Source organism: Pelodiscus sinensis, chromosome 2 (genome assembly GCF_049634645.1).
Source record: "Pelodiscus sinensis isolate JC-2024 chromosome 2, ASM4963464v1, whole genome shotgun sequence".
Lineage (NCBI taxonomy): Eukaryota > Metazoa > Chordata > Testudines > Trionychidae > Pelodiscus > Pelodiscus sinensis.
In genome coordinates this window covers 193,227,621-193,250,829 of record NC_134712.1, presented here as the reverse complement: position 1 = coordinate 193,250,829, position 23,209 = coordinate 193,227,621, and the positions used below count along the sequence as shown (strand labels likewise).

General features: G+C 42.9%; 1 protein-coding gene across 6 annotated transcripts in view; it reads right to left on the bottom strand.

Annotated features, from left to right (window-relative positions):
- The window catches only part of TBC1D5 (TBC1 domain family member 5), a 515,710-nt gene that overhangs the window by 70,076 nt on the left and 422,425 nt on the right, over window positions 1-23,209 (bottom strand). For 5 of the 6 annotated variants that reach the window (XM_075922103.1, XM_075922104.1, XM_075922102.1 and 2 more), the window contains 3 exons: window positions 20,996-21,258; window positions 10,592-10,657; window positions 504-667 (listed from right to left, as the gene is read on the bottom strand). In XM_075922103.1, the coding sequence (XP_075778218.1) occupies window positions 504-667; window positions 10,592-10,657; window positions 20,996-21,258 (493 nt within the window). The remainder of the gene's footprint in view (window positions 1-503; window positions 668-10,591; window positions 10,658-20,995; window positions 21,259-23,209) is intronic. The other variant, XM_075922105.1, reaches the window with a different exon arrangement.

Sequence of the window (23,209 nt, the reverse complement as noted above, 5' to 3'; positions counted from 1 at the left end):
TGAGGGTAGAGAGTGGATGACATTTGGCAGAAATTATTGCACAAATATTTTCAGTGATTTCCGTTTTGTCATTAATTTCTGCTTGGGGAATATTTTCAAATGCAAAGGCATAATTAATAAAAAAAATAATCAATTCCAGTCAGTCAGGGGTTCTCAAACTTCAGTGCATTGCATCCTTCTGACAACAAAAATTACTGCACCACCCCAAGAACAGGGAAAACGTGAGCTCACATCCCGTTTCCCCGGGCATGGGTGGCAAAGCCAACGCCCATGAGCTTCAGCTCCAGATGTGGAGGGGGTCTGTAGCCCAAGACCTGCCAGTTGGCCTCAGGCTTTAGCCCCAGGCAGTGTGGCTTGGGCTTCATTTTCAGCAGTTCTAACTCCAGCCACAGCAATCCTATTAAAATAGGATCCTAATTCACAGTTCGAGAACCGCTGCAATAAGTGAAACAATATGTCATGGGGGAAAAACCAAACCCAGCTCACAATGTTTAGGAACTTACCGACTCTTTTCTGCCCATGGTTTTGCTGTGGGAGCGAGAGCGGGAGATGGTACTGAAAAAGGAATCTTTCTTGGATGCAGACAAAGGAGGAGACCCTGTGTATTCACGTCCAGCAGACAAGCTCTCTATGCTTGGCGATGAACTGACATTTTTTGAACTTTGGCCTGTAAAATAAGCACAGAACAACAAAACATTAGATCAGTGGAAGAGTGCTCCATCAACTACTTCCTGTCTTGGGTCTTGCTTACTACAATTCATAAGCAGAATGACACAGAATGAGATTTCGCAAAATTAAAGTGTGCCTGTATGCACTATGACATGGAAAACTACTCTGACATACTGACCTCTGTGTATTTCTAATAAGAGTCATAGAAAAACAACTTCAAGTCTTAATAAGCACATATGATACCTAGGGTAATTTATAGGACACATACATAATATTAGAAGATTGATCTGAAGCATTCAGTCTTACACACAATATGTAGTGGGGATAAAGGGAGGGATAGGGAAATAATTTTTTGTTTAATAAATTCATATATATACACAAGGTTGTGAAGAAAAACTTTTAGGATGTTCTGTTTTCTACTTTTCTTCCATCATTGGGGGTTGTTTTGGGTAACTATAAATCAGGTACTATGACTGAATTGAGAAAGGATGTAAGATATAAATATTTTAAGGCATATTTTAATTGATGCAGTTCAGTTTAATCTTCTTACACCAATCACCAGGGCTTGACAAACAGCGGCGAAAGCCACTCGCCAGCCCTGCACTGCGCATGTGCAAGAGTCGCATTGCGCATGCGCGCACCGCTGGTAAACAGGCGAGTAGATTTTATAGTTTCTAGATTCTAGTTATAGTTTCTAGTAGATTCTATAGATTCTACAGGCCACAGGCAAGTAGATTCTATAGTTTGTCAAACCCTGCCAATCACAGAAGATGGTTCAAATCACCTTGAGAAGCTATACCAAATTCACAGGAATAAGCTCGCACTCTCAAATGCTTTACTTTATAAATGTTACTATCAAACCATTTGATTCGTTATGTCCGGAGAAATCCATGCTAACTTGCGTTAAGCTGATTAGCATAAGGAAGCACAAAAAGAAAGTCAATTCTCCCTTCTGATTCCTTAGCCCCTAAACTGTATTTTCTATCATAGGGATGCAGAGCTAACACATACATATTTTATATTCCGACTATACCTTCCCGTATGCCTGTGCAGCATCAGACATACCAGGCAGTGCTGAAGTACATAATTAAAATAAAATAAAATGAATTAACAATGTTATTACAGAAAGCTCCTGGCTCTTCAACTCATAATAAAATATGAAATATAAATATAGGCATGTCACCTGTTACATGTTATCCTTCATTAGGTGCTTAAAATCTGTATGTCTACACTTCTGACAGACACCTGTAGCAGGCCTGTGCCAGCTGACTTAGACTCATGGGGTTTGAATTGGAACGCTGTTTAATTGCAGGGTAGACTTCCAGGCTTAGGCTCTGGTTTCTTGAAAGGTGGGAGGGTGCCAGGGCTTAGGCTCCAGCCTAAGCCCAGAAATCTACCCTGCAATTAAACAGCCTCATAACCCAAGTCCCACACACCCAAATCAGCTGGCATGGGCCAGCACAGGTTTTTAATTGCAGTGTAAAACATACCTTATGCCTTACTCGCCTCATTTCCCCTAATGCATGGTTTATAACGATATACATCAGAATACTGAAAAAGCTCAGAGCACATCCAATGGACTTTATACTCTGCCTCTGAGTCAATCAAAGCTCTCAACAGCTGAGCTGAAGCATGACGACGATAAGGAGTTGTAAGTTCTAAAATGAAATATTTGTTTCTACTGAACATTATGTAGAAAAAATGTTTTTTCCTTCCACTTGGCTATTGTTTGCATGCCACTATAACATGTGGAGTTACACTTCTCCAAGCTCTATGCAATTTTACTTTAGTGCAGTGGAGGAAATATTTCAAGGTCCCTAGTTCACAAGAGGTAAAGTACTCAGGGAGCTAAAACAGCTCCCCTCTCCACTGTTGAGGTGGATTAAGATAAAATATTGTAATGGTTTTAAGAGAAGACTACCACCTATAAATACTGAATGTATATATTTTAGAGTATGTCTGTCTGTCTGTCTGTCCGTCTGCAAGTCAGTTTGTCCAAGAATTCTTCCTCAATGGTAAAAGCTAGGGCAACCAAACTGGGTATGCAGCTTCCCCTTCTTCTAACTTAAAACAAAGTCAGGGTTTGGTTGTGCCAGGACAATTGGAAGCCTTGAGAAAAGGACTGTTTCCCATAACATGTAAAGGGAGGGCCTGCTGTTTGGAGGGACACAATATGAGTGTGGCCACTGGGCGGGAGGGGGGGGAGGGGGAGTAGCAAGCATGCAAGGGAGAGCTGTCCACTGAGGGGCAGTCATTCTACCAAGTAATTCTGGCTAGTAGTGCTAGGGATCCATCATCTTACCTGCCAATACACTAGTAAGTAGCCACTCTGCCCCAAACCCTTCCACCTCTCCTGGCCTTTGGCTGTAGTACTAGGGGTAGGGGGAGAAAAAAAGTTCCTGGCCGCCAGGAGGGTCGGGGGGGGGGGGGGGGGGGAGGGGGAAGAGGAGGAGAGGAGGAAGAAAGTGGGAAGAAAAGGCCCATGTTTAGCCCCTCCTCACCATTCAACCCTTACTCTTGCACTCAGCCTTCTGCATTCCCCTCCCACATCCCCAAGGCCCTGAATAATATAGAGGATGTAGATCAAGAGGTTTTCATGTCCCCATTTCATATCACTCAGGAAGAATGAGACATTCAATGACATTGATAAGTGGCAAATTCAAAACTGAAAAGGAAAATCTATTCACACAATACATAATTGCCACAGGACAATGTTCAGGCCAAGAACTTAACAAGATTTAAAAAAAGTCTGGACATTTCTATTGATAGGACTGAAGGCTAAAAGGAATTACATTTAATGTAAACACGTTTTGGGAAGGAATATAAAAATCTTCTGCTTCGGGGTTTAACCAATCGACAAAAAACAAACAAACAGAGATTAGGATAAGGCCTTTAAAGGGGGCAGTTTACTGTGGGGTCTCTTATGCCCTCCTCCAAAGCATCCGGTGCTGGCTGCTATCAGAAAGATGATACTGGATTAGATGTCCCACTGATGTGATGCAAAATGACAATTACTATACTACCAATTGTGTTAGCTCTGAAAAGAAACAAAGAACTTTTATTTAGGTCAACAGGATGGTCTTTAATATTGTTTAAAGTATTAGTTTAATAGTCCTGTAACAAAAACAACATGCCAGTTTTCATCTAATACTGTACTGTCACTGGTGCTGAAAGATGAATTAGAACAGAGGATAAAAGCAGACCTAGGATTTTTTAAAAGCTTTTTACTTTTAAAAACGGTATATATGGTAAAGGAGATTTAGTATGAGGAACCCAAAATACTAACGTGAAAGGAAAGTTAAATACCACTGCAGTGAAAAAAAGTTATAAAATGCCACAATACATTATGGATCAGCTTTCCCCTCAGCCACTAGGGAGGGCCAAGGTGCAGCTGAGCCAGCCCGGGCCCCCACTGTGTCCGGGGAAGGCCAGGCTGAGACAGGCCAGCCTGGCTCTCCATGTGGCTGTTGGAGAGAGCCGGGCTGGCTGTGGGTGGAGCATGGCTCCAGGGATGGGGCCTGGAGCAGAAGGGGTGGGACTTTACCCACTCATGCCAACCCTCCCCCCGAGCGTGTAGATGCTGTGACATGATGATGTCACTTTGCTGTCCCACAGGATTTTTTTTTAATATACAGAGAGAGATTAAGGCCCTGCTAAATTGCAGAATGACTGTTAAATAATTGTGGATGAGTTGTGGACAAGACTCAGAAAATGGTGGCAAAGTAACAATAGACCTGTATTGAAGTAATTTGAAAAAGAGAGAGAAAAGCTATTTATTTCAAAAAATGGATGTAGCAATATTAATACTCAAGTACAACATTATGCTTCTACTTTGTAATGGCTGTTGATCAAACCATTTTGAAAATATAATGGCTCGCTGTGTCCCCTGATCACTGTGCTCACCAACCCCCTTTTCTCTTGGGAGAGGCAGCCCCAGCTCTGGCGCTGGGGAGGACCGGGCTGAGGCATAGCAACCCGAGCCTGCTCTTCCTCCCACCAGCATTTGGGCCAAGGGTAGGTCAAGCCCTGGTTCTGCCACCCACCCAGCCATTGGGCAGGGCTGAGAGCAGGCCAATCCTGGCTTCCCCCTGAATGCCCCAATGTTGGCAGGGCTGAGGCTGGGCCAGCCCTGGCTGCCCCTCCCCCCGGTTACCTGTACTTTAATTTGATCCTCCTGCCTTCATTTCTGCACTCACCATCCTCCCTAAAACAGATGCTTCTTGCATGTGGAGAGACCTGCAGTGTGGCCCCCAAGCACTGGGGCCAGGCCAGGGTGCACAGAGCAAAGCCATGTGGCAGGCACGTGGGCCTGGGGGTGGGGCTCAGAAGCAGGTGGAGGCTGGTCCAGGGGTGTGTGAAGATGGAGCCACCCCTCTCCCCAATTTCACGGAGTGGTCAGGGCTCCTGGGGATTTGGTATCCTATTAGGGATCTATATGAATTTAGGAGATGGTGGTTGAAGAAGTTCTACAAAAGATAACTGGTCTCATTTCCTCTTTTTTTTTTATTTATGAATGTTTTCTTTAGCAATTTAGTTTATAAAGTGGCCTATGATGCTCTCTTGGGTAATATACAAATAAAAAACTACACCAATACAAAAAAAAAAATCTAACATAGTGACAACTAAAAAGCATCCATAGCTTTCACTCAAATAACCTTCAAGTTCTTAAACAATCTCCTTTAGAAAAACTTAAACAACTAATAATCTAGTAGCACCTTAGAGACTAGCGATACATGTAGATGGTATCATGAGCTTTTGTGGGCACAACCCACTTCTTCAGATGAATGGAGTTATTAAAGGTCCAGTTTCTAAATGAATAGAGTATTGGGTGGGGGAAGAAGGAAAAAGAAGGGAAAAGAATAGTCAATTAGTGTCCATGCTACATGAAGCTTGGCTCCATGGATGGGGCCTGGAGCAGAAGGGGTGGGACTTTACCCACTCATGCCAACCCTCCCTCCCGAGTGTTCTTAAGAACCCATTGTAAAAAAAAAAAAAAAAAAAAAAAAGGATCACAGTTTACTGAAAGATTAAAATAAATCAATACTTATAAATGACTTGCATACTCTGACAGCAGAAAAGCTACAGCAAGGAGCTCAGTGGACTGGACAATAACATTGTTCTACAGAGGAATTACTGTACTTAAATGAAATCAAGAGATTTGAACAATCAAATACCTATTCAATACAAATAGATAAGTAAAGGACAACTAGAAAAAGTTACATGAAATTCTATGACAGCTAAAATACAGAAAGTTCTAAACGGAAAAAATCATTAGCATAAATATATAGCAATGATTTTCAAACATGGACACTTAACCATGAAAAAAAGACTCTCAATGGCAGGACTTGCACACCAATTTGAACAATTCGAAAGAATGTCATAGCCATTAAATTCTGTGTCTAACTCCATTGCTGAGGGCACTGCTTGCAGTACTGACAATTATTGGAAAGATCAAGAATTACCTGTCAAAGGTGTGCACATATCAAGAATTGTAAGAGAGTGGCAAATCACCATTAATTAAATCAGACTATCCCCAATGATCAGAAAGGCTGCCAAATTTAAAATTAGAGAAAACAAATCAAAGACAAGCTTTGACTAATAAAACATGACCCATTCAAACAGCAGACTCCAATGCGATCAGTCCAAAAATTTGGCAGAGTTGTACCTCCCTCAGCACCTTGCATTGTAGAAACCATAGTCTTACCATAATGCTCATGTCAACTATTTCAGATTTATTCCACCTGTGTCCATTTTTAAAAACTTAAACATCTTAATTTTTTGTTGGAGGAACACATTAGATTATTGCCAGCACTGCACAGGTTTCAGGACCTCAGCAAAAGTAAATTCAAAAGGACAGTTGGGACTTTATAGCGTGTTCCACCACACTTTCCAACTAATGGCATAGTACACTTGCCCCACAGATGGGTAATCACAATGAGAACATCTAAAGCAGCATACTATTTTGGAAAATCAAGCAGAATCAAAACAAATAAATATGGAACATAACATCTACCTACAATGTGCAGCCAAAATGCATGAGAAGATGACAAACAGAGCTATATATAGTAACAAGACTACTCTGGCTAGCTAAATAGAGCCCATTCTTCTCTAGTACTTCAGCTAGCAACCTTGCAGCATCACTTAATCCCAACACCATTCTCCCCTCTGCTACTCAATCTAAAATCAATACACTCCAACATTATTAAAAGGAGCTGAAAATAGCATATTGACAGTCCAGCCTTCTAGAATGATACGTCTTATATCTAGACACACCACACTTCAGAAAGCTCAAGGTAAAAAGCATTAAAATAATGTATTGATGAAAAGAAAAAGCTATGCAATACTAAAAGAAAGAATAGTCTGAGCACACTACCATATAGAAAGTCTACGCGTATATATATGTGCATGGATGCATCGAGATAAGGGATACCAAGTCAAAATGGAGAGTACTCCAGCCAGCGCATCCTCCCAATGCCAGTAGTGGTGCTCCCACAACACTATTTGCCTGCTGCTAAAGGCAGTCAATATTCTGCATGGTCCTGTTATCACAAAGGCTCTATTTCTGTACCCATGGCATAAAGCACACATGCTGGGTTGAGAGAAGAAACTAAGCTGTATATGATGGTCAGCATGGTTGGTGAAAGAGTTTGGGTGGAGGTGTGCAGAGCTTTGAAGGCAAAAATAAGAGATTAAACTGAATGCAGTGTACAGTGGGAAGCCAGGAGACAGACTCAGAAAGGGGATGACAGACTGGTGAGCAGGGGAGAGAATATTAGTGACTGCATTCTGAAGTTATTGAAGAGAATGACAAGTATGAGAGAAGGAGGTTGTGATGATCAAGATGGGACAAGAACAGTTATGAACATATGAGAGTTTCAGGACCAAAAGAAAATTTCTGATTTTCTGTCTGTTCTGGAGGAAGAAGCAGCAGGATTTAGATAATGCCTGGTGTGACAATGCTCCTACAGCGACTTGGTCCTGTGCTTCCTGGCAGATTTGCTTGCCTCAGAGACTCAAAGCGGGCCACAATTTTAGTCACCAGACTTAGGGCTTTAGTTTGCTGTTTGTTGAGCTCTTTTCATCATTAGCCAGTGCATGGTAAAATGGAAAATAAACTCCACAGTTCTTTTCCCTGAGTGGAAATGGGGAGGTGGGTGTTGGGGAGAACCCAGGCACACTCACTACTCCAGGTTTCAGCCCAGAGCCCTGTGATAATAGCTGCTTGTGTGAATCCCCGACACCTGCTAGAAGACAGCCCCAAGACTCCTAGGCTTCCCCACACCTTCCTTCTCTCTCATTCATCCTCCTAGTTGTGATCTCCTTTCCTCCTACTCCCAGCAGTGCTTTCCTCCCAGCTGCAGGCTACTTCTTTTATAGCCAGTCTTAACTGGTTTTCTTAATTACCCCAGGTGTCCTAATTGGGCTAGGTTGGCCTGATTCTACAGGCCTGGTCAATTAGCCCCAGGTGTTCCACTGCCCCTGATTGCCTCTGCTGATTCTAAAACAGCCCCTCCCTGTTACTCTAGGTGCAGGGATCTCCTCAGTCTGAGGTTTATATATCTCCCCTCCACTACTTTTTTATAGCCTTCTGCTCTGACCCTTTGTAAACCACCTGGCTCAGTCCTGGGCCCCAGACTTGTGCTCTGGGCTTATCAACAGATGCTCAGTGGTCCCCCTTTTAAGATCTGGCCCTGAGTATAGGGTGGAGCAGTCAAACAAAAACCACAGAGCCCAGTCTTTACATGGGGCCCAGCCCTGTGGCAGGGCAAACAGATGCCCAGTTGTTCCCAATTCACTCATGCCCAGTCCCTGGCGCAGGGTGGGGCAGACAAGCAAACAAAAGTTCTTAGTCTCAGTAGGCTCAGGCCCTAGCGCAGGACAGGGCAGACAAACAAACAGCAGACTGCAGTTTAGGTAGGCCCAGGCCCTGGAGCAGGGCAGGCAGGTAGACAACCACAGCTCACAGGAAGGCCCAGGCCCTGGGGCAGGTAAACAAATGTAGTCTCAGGAAGGCCCAGACTCTGGTACAGGGCAGGGCAGGCAAACACCGACAGTTCCCAAGGCACATAGGCCCAGGCCCTGATTCAAGGCAGGTCAGACAGACAAATAGAAAGTGTCAGTTCAAGAAGGCCCAGGCTCCAGTGCAGGGTGGGGCAGACACAAACAACTGTCATTCACAGTACAATTAGGCCCAGGGTGGGGCAGGCAAACAGACAGCAATCACTGGCAAGAGAGAGCAAGACTGCCATCTGGTATGTGGGGTGGCAGAGGGGATGTGGGCCCTCTCTACCAGGTCCAGGGTCCTAGCAGTGGCAGCCCACACTGCCATTGGGGTCAGCAAGGATCTGGCCCGCAACATGCTGACACACTCTAAAATACTATAAGGTCAGTCTGACAGTCATCGGTTATGCCAGGCCAGTTCCTAATTCCCCTTCACTGTCTACCTTTCTCCACAGTGGCTGCAGGTCCTTGGAAGCATCGGCATCTGATCCCTCGGGCAGGGTAAAAAGGGTCACTTTGGTGTAGGGGCTTTGCAGTCTGAACCAGACCTCAGCCTCAGTAAGGTCCTCAGTGGCCTCCTGCTTCAGGAGCTCAGTGCAGGCTTCTGCTTCCTCTGGTGTCTGGGGCCCTATTAAGCTCCTGTACTGGGCTTTTATACCACTTACCCCGACCCTTGATTCCTGGGGAGTTAAAGAGGCAGGACTAGGCTCAGCCCATCCGGGCTTAGAGAGGGGTTCTTCCCCCTCTGTTTCAGTGAACGGCCACCCCAGCTCACTACACCCTATCACACTGGATATGTGGGAACAATAGGAGTAAAAGGGCAAAGGTTACTTTCCAGGGGCCTAGAGGGTGGTGGCAATAATTTCAGTGAGGGAAAGTGGAGAGATTTAGGAAGAAAGAAAAACAGTTTGTTTTTAGCTTTACTAAGGTTGAATTTCAGATGGGCCATATAGAAACAAACACTGGAAGTCCACAGTGAAATCGGGGACTGAGCAGCAGGAAAAGAGAACAGCTGTAGAGAAGTTGATTTGTCAGCAGTCAGCATGAAGGTTGTAGTTCAATCTATGTGAGTTGACAAGGCTGTTTAGGGATAAAGAATGGTGCAAGATAAAGACTCAGGAGAGAGCAATCTGCAGGTCAACAAAAAGGAGAAGAGGATGATAACCAAGTGAGGACTATGCCATGAAAGCCAAAGCAAAACAGGATGTTAAGGAGAAATGAAGAGAACTCAGACCTGCTCATCTACAATACGACATTTGCAGTAACTGGGATATTACAGTACTGAAATTTGAAAAAGAATGTTTTTTACAGGTGCTGTTTCTTAACTTGATTTCCTTTGCTAATTATTTTCAAAGTTCATATAAACTATGGCACAATTCCCCTTTCTTTACCAATAGTATAACTGATATCAAGTTTTTAAACTCAGTTTTTCCAAATTATTTAAAAAACTCAACACACAGATATTTGTATCTTAATATTTCAGATTCTGGCGGCTAAGTTGTCACTTTAAGTAAGCTACCAAAATGCATCTCCTGCATATTACAGTAAGCTCCTGCTCCATAATGCCTCATTTAAAGATTATCATAGTGAATATATGTAACAAAAAAGAACATCGGAATATCAACAAAGTGTGAAATTAACTACAAAATACAAGATAAATCAAATTTTTAGTAGACAGAGATACTGGCCAATGGTGAATGTAAATCAGTATCACAGCACATTCAACATCATCATGTTAATGAATTGAAGGGAAACCTCTTTTGTTCTGAGCAACAGTGCCACTCAGTGGATGGATGAGGACAGTGAGTTAATAAGAACTGGAAATGGAAACATCACAGATGAAATCAGTGGGGGGTTCCTTGATAGACCAATGATAATGCTGCAAGCAAAGAGATACTATGAGTTGCCATAGCAACTGTACCTTGGAGGGCTGTTAGATTCTGAGCAGGAACAGACATCTGTGCTTCATTGACTGTAACTACATCTCCTAGTAAATAAATAAAAACATCTTAGGATTTTTACAAGAACAAATACAATTCATTGAAATAAAGATGGTGACACTGATGCCATACAAACAACATAAAGCAAGCAAAATCAGTAAATGAAAAATGTGTAAGAGAGTAGGCAAATATTAATAGGATGCTTTGGAAAAGAAAACGTTTTTTAATAAAGCAGGTATGCTGTAAAAATCCAATGAGTAAAGAGATTTTTAACGGGAATATGTGGGCAAATTTACACAACTAAACATAACGTGCTTCTGGCTCTTCACAATAATAGCACGATGCTCATACTAATGCACAAATTAGTATCAGAGAGTTGTGCTATTATTGTAAAGAGCAGAGGAAAAATATGTTTAGTAGTGCCAATTTGTTTTAGGGTACTGCTAATTTCACAACTTTATGATGCTGATTTTAATTTTAATGTTCTTATTCATGTATGAAGTTATGTTAGTAATGTAGTACAAAAATCAAAAAAGTAACAGACACTTGTTAGACAGCAGTTTATTCTATTTTTATTATGCAACTCAGCTTAGAGTAAACATAGCTGCTCCCTATTGCTCCAGAAACAGCATACTTCTTTTCCAGACATAATCAGCAGGGAATTTATATATATAGTGAATTCAAAGAGACTGTGTTGAGTGACACATCATAAGGGCATGCTGGGTAATAAGATCTTGTGTTACAACAACTGCTTCAGAAACGTAAACATTCAAAATAAATAGTGATCTGGTGTCTGGACACTAGGTGATCATAGTTTTGGTGGCATTCATTTTCAAAACAGTAATTTAAAATGTGCTTGTGATAAAGTTGCATTCAAATCAAAAGCCTTTTCAATTCAAGGATCAAAAGGGAAATCTATATCTTGTACTGTAGTTTAAAAGATGCAAAAAATTAGGTACAATCTATGTCAGAGAGATGAATTGAAGGTGAAACTTTCCTTGTATGAACACATCACCACTTGGTAAGTAAAGAGTAAGTGGCTTCTGAACAAACAAGAAATCCTGTGATCAATATACGAGCAATAACTTAACCAGGTTTCTTTTTCAAAAACATTTTCACCGTCACATTTATTTTCCTTTTAGGATAACAAGCTCTACACACAGAACTCTTAACTTAAGATTTAAATTTAACCTCAACATCAATATAGGGTTTCCTTCAGTAGGAATAGGACAATATTTTAATTCGGATGCTGTTAGCAAGCAATGAAAGTATGAAGGCAAGGATAATGTATTAGTAACGGTTGTTTCCCACAGTGAACCTGAAGAAATGTCTGAGCTGGTAGTACTTTGATATGTAAAAATGGGCATCTTGTAGGTTAAAGGCTAAAAACCAATTACCCTATTTTAGTCACAGAATGATCATTAATAGCATAGCCACCCTGAACTTCTGGCTTTGACAAACTAGTTGAGAGCTCTGAGAATGGGCCTCCAACCTTCCTTCATTTTGGGTATCAGAAATTAGCAAGAGTAGAACCTCTTGCCTCACAGATGTTGAGGTACTGGTTCTGTGGTTCCTAATTGCAATGTATCTCCTGCTGAAATAGAGTTCTGTGAGAAGGGCCCCTGAAGAGGAAAGAAGAAAAGTGTTGCGGAGGGAGGGAGGGAAGGTGAAGTGAATTAAATATCTGGATCTGGTGATTTCTAGGACCAATCTGTCCAACGCTATGAGCTTCCAGGCACTGCACAATGCTGTCCCATGGTGCAGTCACACGTAGTAGTGGGGAGTATTCTTGCATTGCCTCCAACTGCCTGCCAAAAGTGAAGCTTAGAGGCATGTGGTTGGGTCAAAGAATGACAATTGAAGGCTTTTGTTTTGAGAACTTTCCGTTTCTTCTCTGGGGATTATAGTGCCATTGTGATGGGATTTTGGACAAATAATGCCTCTGTTGGTACTGAGGGATAAAGTGTCTCTCTTGCCCCAGGGTATTGATTCCTAGTACCTGAATGTGGCCCTGGAATCCTTCAAGGAGAGGAAAAAGATCAGTTTTCTCAGTGAAGAACTTCATCTCATCCGAAAAGAGGTTGTCACCTGTGGTCTGCAACTCTTTCAGGAATCTCAAGAGGTAAAGACACAGTGCCCATCTCATCACTAACTGTGGAGATGAACTTGGCAGCCACGTCAGCTGGGTCAGTGTCTTTTGCAAAGATGTTTTTTCCCAGCAGTTCCCCTTCTTAGATAAGGCCTTGAAGGAGTTCTGGGAGCTCTCCAGCAGCTTATCAATAACAATTTATTATAATCCGTGTAATCATACTTTGCCGAGAGTACCTGGTATTTGGCAATTCAAAATTGTAAGGTGACCAAGGAATATGCTTTCTTACCAAAGAGACTCAGGTGCTTCCCATCTCTGTCATAGGGTGATGTCTTGGAGTGACACACAAGAATGCACACAAGAATTCACTAACTTTACCTTGATGGAACTGGATGGCGGGTGGGTGAATAGGAACTGTGATTCCTTAGTGGAGACAGTATTTTTTGTCCATCTGCTTGCATGTTGGGGCCACCGAGGCTGGGTCTGACATACCACACTAGCAGGGTATAAATGGCCTCACTGATTGAGAGAGCAATTCTGGAGGTAGATGAGGCATGGAAGATGTCAAAAAGCTGGTGGTGCATACCTTTAACCTCCTGCAATAATGTGTGGAGAATGCCTGCCACTCACTTCACCAGATCTTGGAACAAGTGGAAGTAATCCACCGTGGAACGTGGCAACGGCATGACCACTTGTCCAGCAAAAAAGAGGATACAGTACTTTGGGTGTGATCTCCTCCTTTGTGTCCACCTCTTGCGCCTCCATTTCACAAGGTTCTCAGGCTTGCGATGCTAGAGCTAAGTGGCTCTCAGATGATACTCAGTGCCTTTGGGGGCAGGCTATTGATGCACCACTGAGGGGTCCTAGTATGGTCACTGTGTTCACATAGGGCTTGGGGGTGAACATACAAAGACAGTGATGGTGCCACATCTGGTGGTACATTCTCAGACCCTGTTGATATTGGGTCCCATATGGACCTAGGGAAGAGTGCAGAGAAACCCTATCCGATGCACTGTTCAGTCCCTAATTTGACATCAGAGGGGCATAACATAATTGTGGGGAACTACTCCTTGGTTGGCCATCACTTGGTGCTGTGATCCCAGTTCTGAGGGGCAGAGACTTACAATATAGCCAGGTCACCGGCCTGATGGAATTCTGCTTTACTGGGCATCTCAGAGTTGGTAGTGCTGTCAGTGGAGATGGGGACCTCGTCCATATCGATCTCTCTATGCTATTGTCGGTACTAATGACAGCTCACATCATGGGAGCATCTTAGAATATTTAACAGTGAATGCACTGGAACAGCTTGTCTGTAATTGGGATTACATTGCTGCAAGTGCGATGCTTCTAGACACCTGGAGAGCCAGACATCCCCTTTTCCAAGGGTGTTCCCTCACACCAGGGATCAACAAAAGAATAAAGTCTTGTCGTACCTTTTTATTATTTATTTAAGGGCACGGGCAAATAAAAGTCAAAGAAGGCTAAAGGATTTCTAAAAGCTAAAGATTAGCAACTGAAAAGGGGTGCTACTGATCTGCTAGTGGACAGCTTAAGGCTCCGTCTCTGGCCAGGGACAGTTGAGAAAGACCTGAGGATGGTTGGCCTGTGTGCAGTGAGGAGAGATAGCACAAATATGGGCCAAATGAATATGGTTACCTAAACTCTCTGATCAGCAGCACAGGAATACAGATACACGTAGGAGAATACTCATATAGGACACAAAAAGAAGCAACAGGCACAACACCACTTTTGGAACTGTTGCCACAGCTAGTTGGTGACTCTTAACAAGGCGTGCTAATCTGAAAGAGTTATGTTATCCAGAGCAGACTATTTTTGTCTTTATTTTGTCAGGTATGCAATGCATTTCCAACTACCACTCCCTCACCCTCGACCCAAGAAACAAGTAAACAATCTGTCTTATCCACCATGTTTACAATACATTATACATTAATGTAAATGAATAACAACTTCAATTTTTCAAAAAAACCCAGGATGACCATGATCCCTGAAAACTAGCAATGCCTTTTTGACAGGGACGGCACCATTCAGATTTACAAAGTACAGTGCTTTTTTTTTTTTTTTTTTTTTTTATTAACAGCAGCATGCTGCCCACCTTTAGGAGCTGTCAGCCAGCTAAGCTGGTGAAACTGCCAGCAGGATAGGTGTGCACTTATGTGCCTGAGAGACCACTCTTGGATCTGATATGGTTGATCAAAAACCTTCTAATTAGCAGCCATCTATAGCCAATTCTCTTCATGCTTAGGCCAGCTCTAAAAAAAAGGGGGGGGGGCACATCAAACTAAGGTACACAACTCCAGCTACGTGAATAGAGTAGCTGGAGTCAACATACCTTAGTTCAACTTACTGTGGCATCTCCACTAATATAATATATGGAGAGATACCATCTCATAGAACTGGAAGGGACCTTAAGAGTCCAGTCCCCTGCCCTCACAGCAGGACCAAGTACCATCCCTGACAGATTTGCCCCAGATCCTTAAATGGTCCCCTCGTGGACTGAACTCATAACCCTGGGTTTAGCAGGCCAATGCTCAAACCACTGACCTATCCCTCTCCACAAACTGTGGGGTTTGACAGGAGAAATTCTTCCACTGACTCCCCATACTCTTCTCTCTCCAGTGGAGTACTAGAGTCGATAGGACATGGGAGCATGATCAGTGGCCGATTTAGCGGGTGTTTATTAGAGGTGTTAGTGTGTAGTTGTTTACACAATTAACTGATAAGCCTAGGCTCATCAGTTAACTCTAACGGCTACACCCCCCACACCTTCTGCTCCCTCTGTATCAGAGGCATCAAGGGAGAGGGAGACAGGAGCCAGTGATTTCTGATCTTTTAAAAATAATGTTCCCCTTTAAGCAATTTCACAGCCTTGTTTTTTTTGCCCCCATTTTTTTGTGGGACAGGATGGTAATCAAGCAATGTCCTTATAAATTTTGGAGGTTGTCTACATCAGATAAAAGCAGCGTTTCCTAAACTATGTGCCACGGCCTGGTACTAGGCCACGGGAAAAAAATACCGGGCCGGAGAAACCGGCCGCTGGGAGGCAGGGTTGGGGGCAGCAGGGCTGTCCCTCGGAGATCAGGACAGGCGGGCGGGCAGCCGGCGAAAGCAGAGCTGGGGGCAGCGGGACAGTCCAGTGGAGATCCGGGCAGGTGGGCGGGCAGCTGGCGAAAGCAGGGCTGGCGGCAGCGGGGCTGTCCTGTGGAGATCTGGGCGAGCGGGCGGGCAGCAAAAGCAGGGCTGCCGGAAGCAGGGCTGGACGAGGGCAGCGGTGCTGGTCAAGGGGATCGTTGAGGGAGTGGGGCTGACCGGGGGAGATTGGTGGGGAGTGGGGGGAACCGGCCACCAGAAGCAGGGCTGGACGGGGGCAGCAGGGCTGGACTGGGGAGATCAGGAGGAGAAATGGGGGGGGGACTGACCCGGGTACATGCAGACCCTGCGGACCCTGGCAGACGAGTCAGCATGGCCGGGGATTCCATTTTGGTCCCATCCCCCCCCACAAACCCTCCCTCGAGTAGTTGCGAACTGCCTGGCAGATAGACACACACACACAGACAGCGTGAGCACATCTACCAGCCAGGCAGTTCGCAGCTAAGAACTGATACACCTAATTATAATAAAACTTACCTAATTAGAAAATACCAGGCATTTTATATGTCTGGTAATTTCTCAATTTCTTTCCCGGACAAAACCTTCAAATACTGGACTGTCCAGTACAAAACCGGACACCTGGCAACCCTACCCTTCCTTGCACCCTCCCTCCTAGCCAGATACCCTACCCCCAATCTGCTCCTGCTCCCGCCTCCTGGAGTGCTCATGCGGCACCAGGTCCCCCAAGCCCTGGCCCAGGCTGGGTGGAGGATGCAGCTGGGTGAAACACTGAAAATGTATTCATTTTTCATTCTTTTTTTTAAATATGCGTTTATATTTTTGGGCTGCAAAAAACAGTACTAAAAAAAATGGGTTCCAACTAAAGTAAAAAGTTTGGGAAACCCTGATCTAGCCAGCTTTCTATCCATCTTACAGTCCATTTATCCAATCCATATTCCCTTAACTTGCTGGCAAGAATATTGTGGGTGACTGTATCAAAAGCTTTGCTAATGCTGGCACTGGGGGCTTTGGGAGGACCAGAAACAACTTATATTTGAATATTCATCATATGCTTAATGAATATGCAAATATGCAAATGAATGTTACCGGTCCTCCAAAAGCTCGTGAATGGATTTACTGGTCCCTGTGTCAAAAAGTTTGGGAGCCCCTGGATAAAAGGATTGAACAAGCGCGGAGGGTGTGGGGAGCGGGCAGGCAGATGACACATGAGGAAGCCAGCTTTCAAGCCAGCTCCCTGCATGTACCAGCTCCGATGGAGATGCCTGTTCCTTCCTTTCCCTCCCTGCTGCTGCCTCTGTATCTGAGGCAGCAGTACAGGGGAGGGAGGGACAGGACGACTGGCAGCTTACTTGTTTACAAAAATAAATGTTTGCTAGCATCCCTAGTCTTTATTAGACCGCTAACTCGCCCCCTGGAAGATCAATCAATGTAGCACTGACTGTAGAAAAGGCCATAGAGTCAGAACCCTAAACAACATGGGACTGTGGGCACTATTTCAAGTGCAGGTGTCTATTGGACTTTGGGCTGAAAATCCATGTTTCTAGTTACCTCAAGTGGATCATATTAGTGGAAGTGTACGGAGACCATTAGGGAATAAAAGGAAGCAAGGTGTATGTGTGTGGGTAGAAATAAAGACTAAATTTCCAACCCTACAAATGCTTATACATGACTTAACTTTATACACTTGAATAATTCCCCTGACTTCAGCACTCATGTACTGTACTTAAGTATTCAGGTACTTAAACATGTGCACAGGTGTTTGTTGAATGACAGCCTGAGAGCAGATGCAACAGAGAAAAAATGTGTGTGGGAAGGAAACTGAAGAGAAATACAGTGGTGCGAGCAAGGAAGGGAAAGGAAAATGGTTAAAGCAAAGAGAAGACGGCACATACACACCTCAGCTAAAAGACCCCATCTATACACATTTCTCTGACCTCTAGTAATCCCCTATAAAATCCCCATGGTATCCTGAGTTTAAACCACAATAAACTGTAAATAAGCTATTTTAAAAAATAAGTCTGGTTTCAAATCATTACTTTTTTGTAAGTATTAGCAATACCTCAAAGTCTTTGCTTTGTTTTCATGAGAGGAGAATGTCTGAGGTGAAAAGGTGGACGGTACCCAAGGCAAACCCTTCCCTACCACCTCTTTCTTTCATGATGCAAAATGATCATTTCAGTTATTTTTTTTAAAAAAAGTGACATGGCTGGAGACATCAGTACCTCAAGGCAGATAAGTAGGGACCTATGAAATTCATGGCCCATTTTGATCAATTTCATAGTTGTAGGATTTTAAAGATAATAAATTTTATGATTTTAGACATTTAAATCTGAAGTTTCATGGTGTTGTGGCTGTAAGTGTCCTTGGCCCAAAAGGGGATTGTGGGAGGGTGGGAAGTGTCAAACTTATTGTAGAGGGATAGCAGTATAGTCACCCTTATTTCTGCACTGCCATCAGTGACACTGATGCCTTCTGATTTGGTGGCAGGAGAGTGATCTAGCCAGGAGCCCAGCTCTGAAGTCAGCGCCACTGCCAGCAGCAGCGGAAAAGGAAGGACGGCATGGTATGGTATTGCCATCTGTCCAGCAGCCATTTCTTGTGTCCATCCAGCTCTGAAGGCAGGTCAGAAGTAAGGATGGCAATACCACAAACCCTTATGGGTCAGGACCTCCCAAGTCTATGAAATGCTGGTCTCCTCCATGAAATCTGGTGTTTTGTGTACTTTTACTCTAGGAGACCAGATTTCATAGTCCATGACACGTTTTTCAGAACCAGGTATTTAGTAGGGCTCATCAGCTACTCCAAACATATGAATTTATCTTCTCTGTGTCTGTGGTGGTAGCACTTCATACCCCTTCAGTAACATTACTTTACATTTCTATAACCATATGGGTGTGACTTTTCAACCCCCTCCTAATCGCAGGACTGTCAGACTCAACTCTATAATTTAAAAATATCAATCAACTGTAGCTTATCAAATGGAAATATCTACATAGAAAAATTAACAGTAGTCAACTGATACAGTAAATAGCAATCGTTGCCACTCTCACTACATTTACAAAAAATTACACTGTTAATGATTTCAAGGACTTTTAGTCTTTAAATGACATCTAATGATGCTATACTAATAAAGAGGAATCTCAAATCAGTGTACATCAGTGACAATACTGCACTAAAGAAAATACTAATAATAAATAGACAACGATGCTTATTACCCTTTATTATACTGAACTGGAATAGTTTTCAAGACAATGCATGGATGCTGTCCATTACTGAAGCATAATTGTAGGATTTTTCCAACTATGCTGCCCACACTGGTTCTGGATCTCTAACTTACATAACTAATATTATTTTTCAGGAACAGTACAGTATATAAATCCCTGTGCTGCTGCTTGTGCAGGAAGTTGTAATAATCATTGTTTGGTAACTTTTGTAATATTAGTAGCATGACTACAGATCTCTGCTTTGACTGACATTCCTCCCTGAAATCTGATCTGACATTACTGTATTTAGATGGTGTTTTTACAACCTGATGGCTAACATGTAAGAGGCAGCATGTTGTAAAATTCTAGTGTAATCAGAGCAACCCCAGGGTTAAATGGAATCTAGCTAGAACTACAATTTGTGTTGTCTACACTAGGATTTCAGAATGTGTTAACTGTTATGATTAGAAACTCACCTTTTTTCCTAGTTTACACATACCCAGTGTTTTCAAGCTGTCTAAGCTCATTCAATCCTTTTATCTACTGCAGACAACCTCCACAATTTACAAGGACCTCACTTTATTACAACCCTTCCTCACAAAAATGGGGGCAAAGAAAACAAGGCCGTGAAATTGCTGAAAGGGGAATATTATTTTTAAAAAGATAAAAATCATTGGGATAGTTTCCCTCTAGGTGCCTCTCTGCTTCCACTGAAGTGAATAGGAGTTTTTATCAAGGATTCAATAAGAGCATCATTGAGATTTCTGACATTTCTACCTGTGAGTCAGGCTGGGCCCTGCTTCAACTGAGACACATGAAAGAATTCATTGGTTTTCAGTTTTTCCTTCAGCCCATATACAACTACCAGTATTCAAAGGCCTTCCTTCACTTTTACATATTGGAGCCTTCCTTGGGTAGTATCTGTAATGCCCTGAGTATGAATTGGAGTTGCAGAGGAACTGCTTAACTGGACTTCAGCCAGATACCTATGCTGGCACCTGGAAAAATGCTTCAAATTACTGTACACATGTGCAGGAAAATCAGGGCTTTTGCGGTTTGCTCTACCAACGCCTACTGGCCACATGATGCTTGATAAGAGGTCATACTCTTGATATGATGGGGGAAGAGGAGGAGGAAATTTGGGCCCTATATGTACAAAGTATTGTTTTTATATTATTTTCCTCCCCATATCTTTTCAGCTCTGACCAAAATGCAACTTCCTACTGTGCACTTACTATGGGACTCGGGAGAACCAACATCAGCACTCAAGCTTGTAATCTACCACAATATACTTGGAAAATAATAAATTGAGAAATTTAAGGAAATAGAAACATTTTACGTCTCTAGAAAAAGTCAGTGTTTTTTAAAAGGAATATGGACTTCATGTGCAATGCCAGTTGTCAAAAGCAAATATTTATGCTATTAACTATAATCAAAATCAGATAGCAGAATCCTGAAAGGAAAGGGATCTAGACCAAACACAGAACATTTTACAGTGACATTATGTTCCTTCATTAGAACTTAGTACAGTTACAAAAGAGGGTTGTGCCTGATGTCTGGAATCAACTACGAGGGAATTTATACAGCCAAAAATGTCATATTAACTATTTATGAGACAGAGAAGAAAATAATATCTAGAGGGCAGCTAAGGCTTTGTCTTAGGTTGTTTTATCCCCCATTTCTTCCATAAACATTTTCTGTTCATTTTAATAAAGAATCCTTTTAGTATGTTCTCTACAACCACAATTTCTAAATGCAATCACATTAAGGTGCAAAGATACCACAGGACAATGAAAATACATCTGAATTTAGCAACAAGTTGACTCTGAGTTATATAAATGTAGATCTATAGAAACATTAACTAAAAATCAATATAAATATTTCTGATTTTTGACTAAGGTTCATTTTGGGATTTGTGGAATTCCATGTCACATCTGGAGTCTTTTCTTAGTTCTCACTTTTACCTTTGCTCAGCTGAACTGGCATGCTTTCCGACTTCATCATTCTCTGCTGTTGCTGTTGTGCCTGCAGGTGTTGGTGCTGGAGGGGCTCCACTGTGCTCCTGATGGGCACTACAGCAGACGGAAAACTGCTGCCACCGCTAGCAATAATAGCTGGGCCAGCAGGACTTCCTGAAGCCATAGCTGGGGCAATCAGCTTCCGACCAAAATTAAGCAAGCTATTGGAGACTTTATTAATGTTCAGTGGAGCAACCTTTGCACTGGCACTAAAAAATAAAATAGAAAGGAAAATGTTGCAATCATTAGTAATTTACAGAGCATTATGAAATATATTCAGTGCTTTACAAAGAGTGGTAAAAATCTTCTAAGGCACAGGGCATTACATGTACAATTTTACATACACCCATGAATTTGTGCACAAGTCCAAATACAGTGTCAATAGAAGACAAAGTGGGTGATTATGATGGACTTTAATATAACTGAAAGTTTTATACTGAAGAGTATTTATACTCTGTTGTATTCCTACCCATAATGAAAGCTGTAATATGTTGGGAAAGCACTACAGGCAGTCCCCAGGTTACATGGATCCGACTTACATCGGATCCCTACTTACAAACGGGGTGAGGCAACCCCGCACTAGCTGCTTCCCCCCAGCAGACCAAGGAGACGCGAAGCTAGCGCTCCCCACAGCAGACCAGGGAGACGCGGAGCGGCTTTTCTCAGCAGACACCTCAGCTTGAGAATAAAGGACTGAGGGAAGTGAGGTGTGGGAGAATAAAACTGAGCTCTGGAGAAATGTTTGGCTAGAGTTTCCCCTACAATATGTACCAGTTCCGACTTACATACAAATTCAACTTAAGAACAAACCTACAGTCCCTATCTTGTACATAACCCGGGGTCTGCTTGTACTGCTATATTACAAAGTGAGTATGGTTTGTGCATTTTCGTGGCATCCACTGACTCAAATCCAAGATACACACAAACTGTACTGGAGACTTTTTTCTTTTTCAGAATGGTGATTTGAAAAAGTTAGACTACTACATGGCATGTATATTACTATTCTGATTATTTCATGTTTTTCTTCTGCTCCTCCATTTGTGTTATGCAATGTTCTCTCATTCTGCAGCTACTTCATTACTTCAGTTAAAGAGTGTGGTATTGAGAGCTTTGGATTTGATCATTCTACCTCATGAGCTACTAGAAAAGAATAATACATTAATGAAGTGATTGAAGTAGATTGCAACCTGAAAGAGCCGGGTTCGGGCAATCTGCGCATACGCAGATCACCGGACAGCACAGCTGGTGAGCGGGGCTCGCTGCGATTCGCCGAGCCCTGCTAATGGCTACCCTTTGGGTTGGCTGTGGAGCCCCTTAGAGTGACCCCACTATGGTGCTGACCACGTCTCTGTTCCTTCTTGCCGGCTCCTCCAACAGAAGAGAAGGATGGTGGGTATGGAATAGATATGAGCTACACATCCCTAAGAACAACAGTTACAAATGTGAGTAACCATTTTTACTTCTTCAAGTGCTTGCTCACATCAGTTCCCCGTAAGTGACTCATAAGCCTTACTCAGGAGGAGGGGTTGGAGTCGTCAAGCTGCTGTCTGGAGCACTGCTACATCAAATGCTGCATCCTTTCTGTATTGCTGCATGATGGCATATTATGATGTGAAGGTTTGGACAGACGACCAAGTCGCTGCCCTGCAGATCACCTGGAGAGGAACATGAGCCAGAAAGGCAGCCTAGAAGGCTTGTGCCTGAGTTGAGTGTATTGTGAGAGATGGTGGAGGAACCTTTGCTATGTTGTAACACATCTGGACACAGGCCATGATCCAAGAGGAAGCATGTGCTGATGACACAGGCAATGTTTTCATGTGTTCTACCATTGCCATGAACAGATGCATTGGCTTCTTAAGGGCTTAGTGCAGTCAATGTAAAAGACAAGTGCCTTTCTGACATCAAGGGAGGGCAGCTGTTGTTCCTGTAAGCTTTTGTGGGGCTTTGGGTAGAAAAGTGGTGGTAAGATATTCTGGTTGGCATAAAAGCTAGATACTGCCTTCAAGAGGAATATTGGGTAGGGTCTAAGCTGAACCTTATCCCTATGAAAGACAATGTAGGAGGTTTAGACACTGGGGTGCAAAGCTCAAATGCATCAGGTCAACATGATAGACACCAAAAAGGCCACTTTCCAGGAGAGGTAAAGGGATGAACACATGG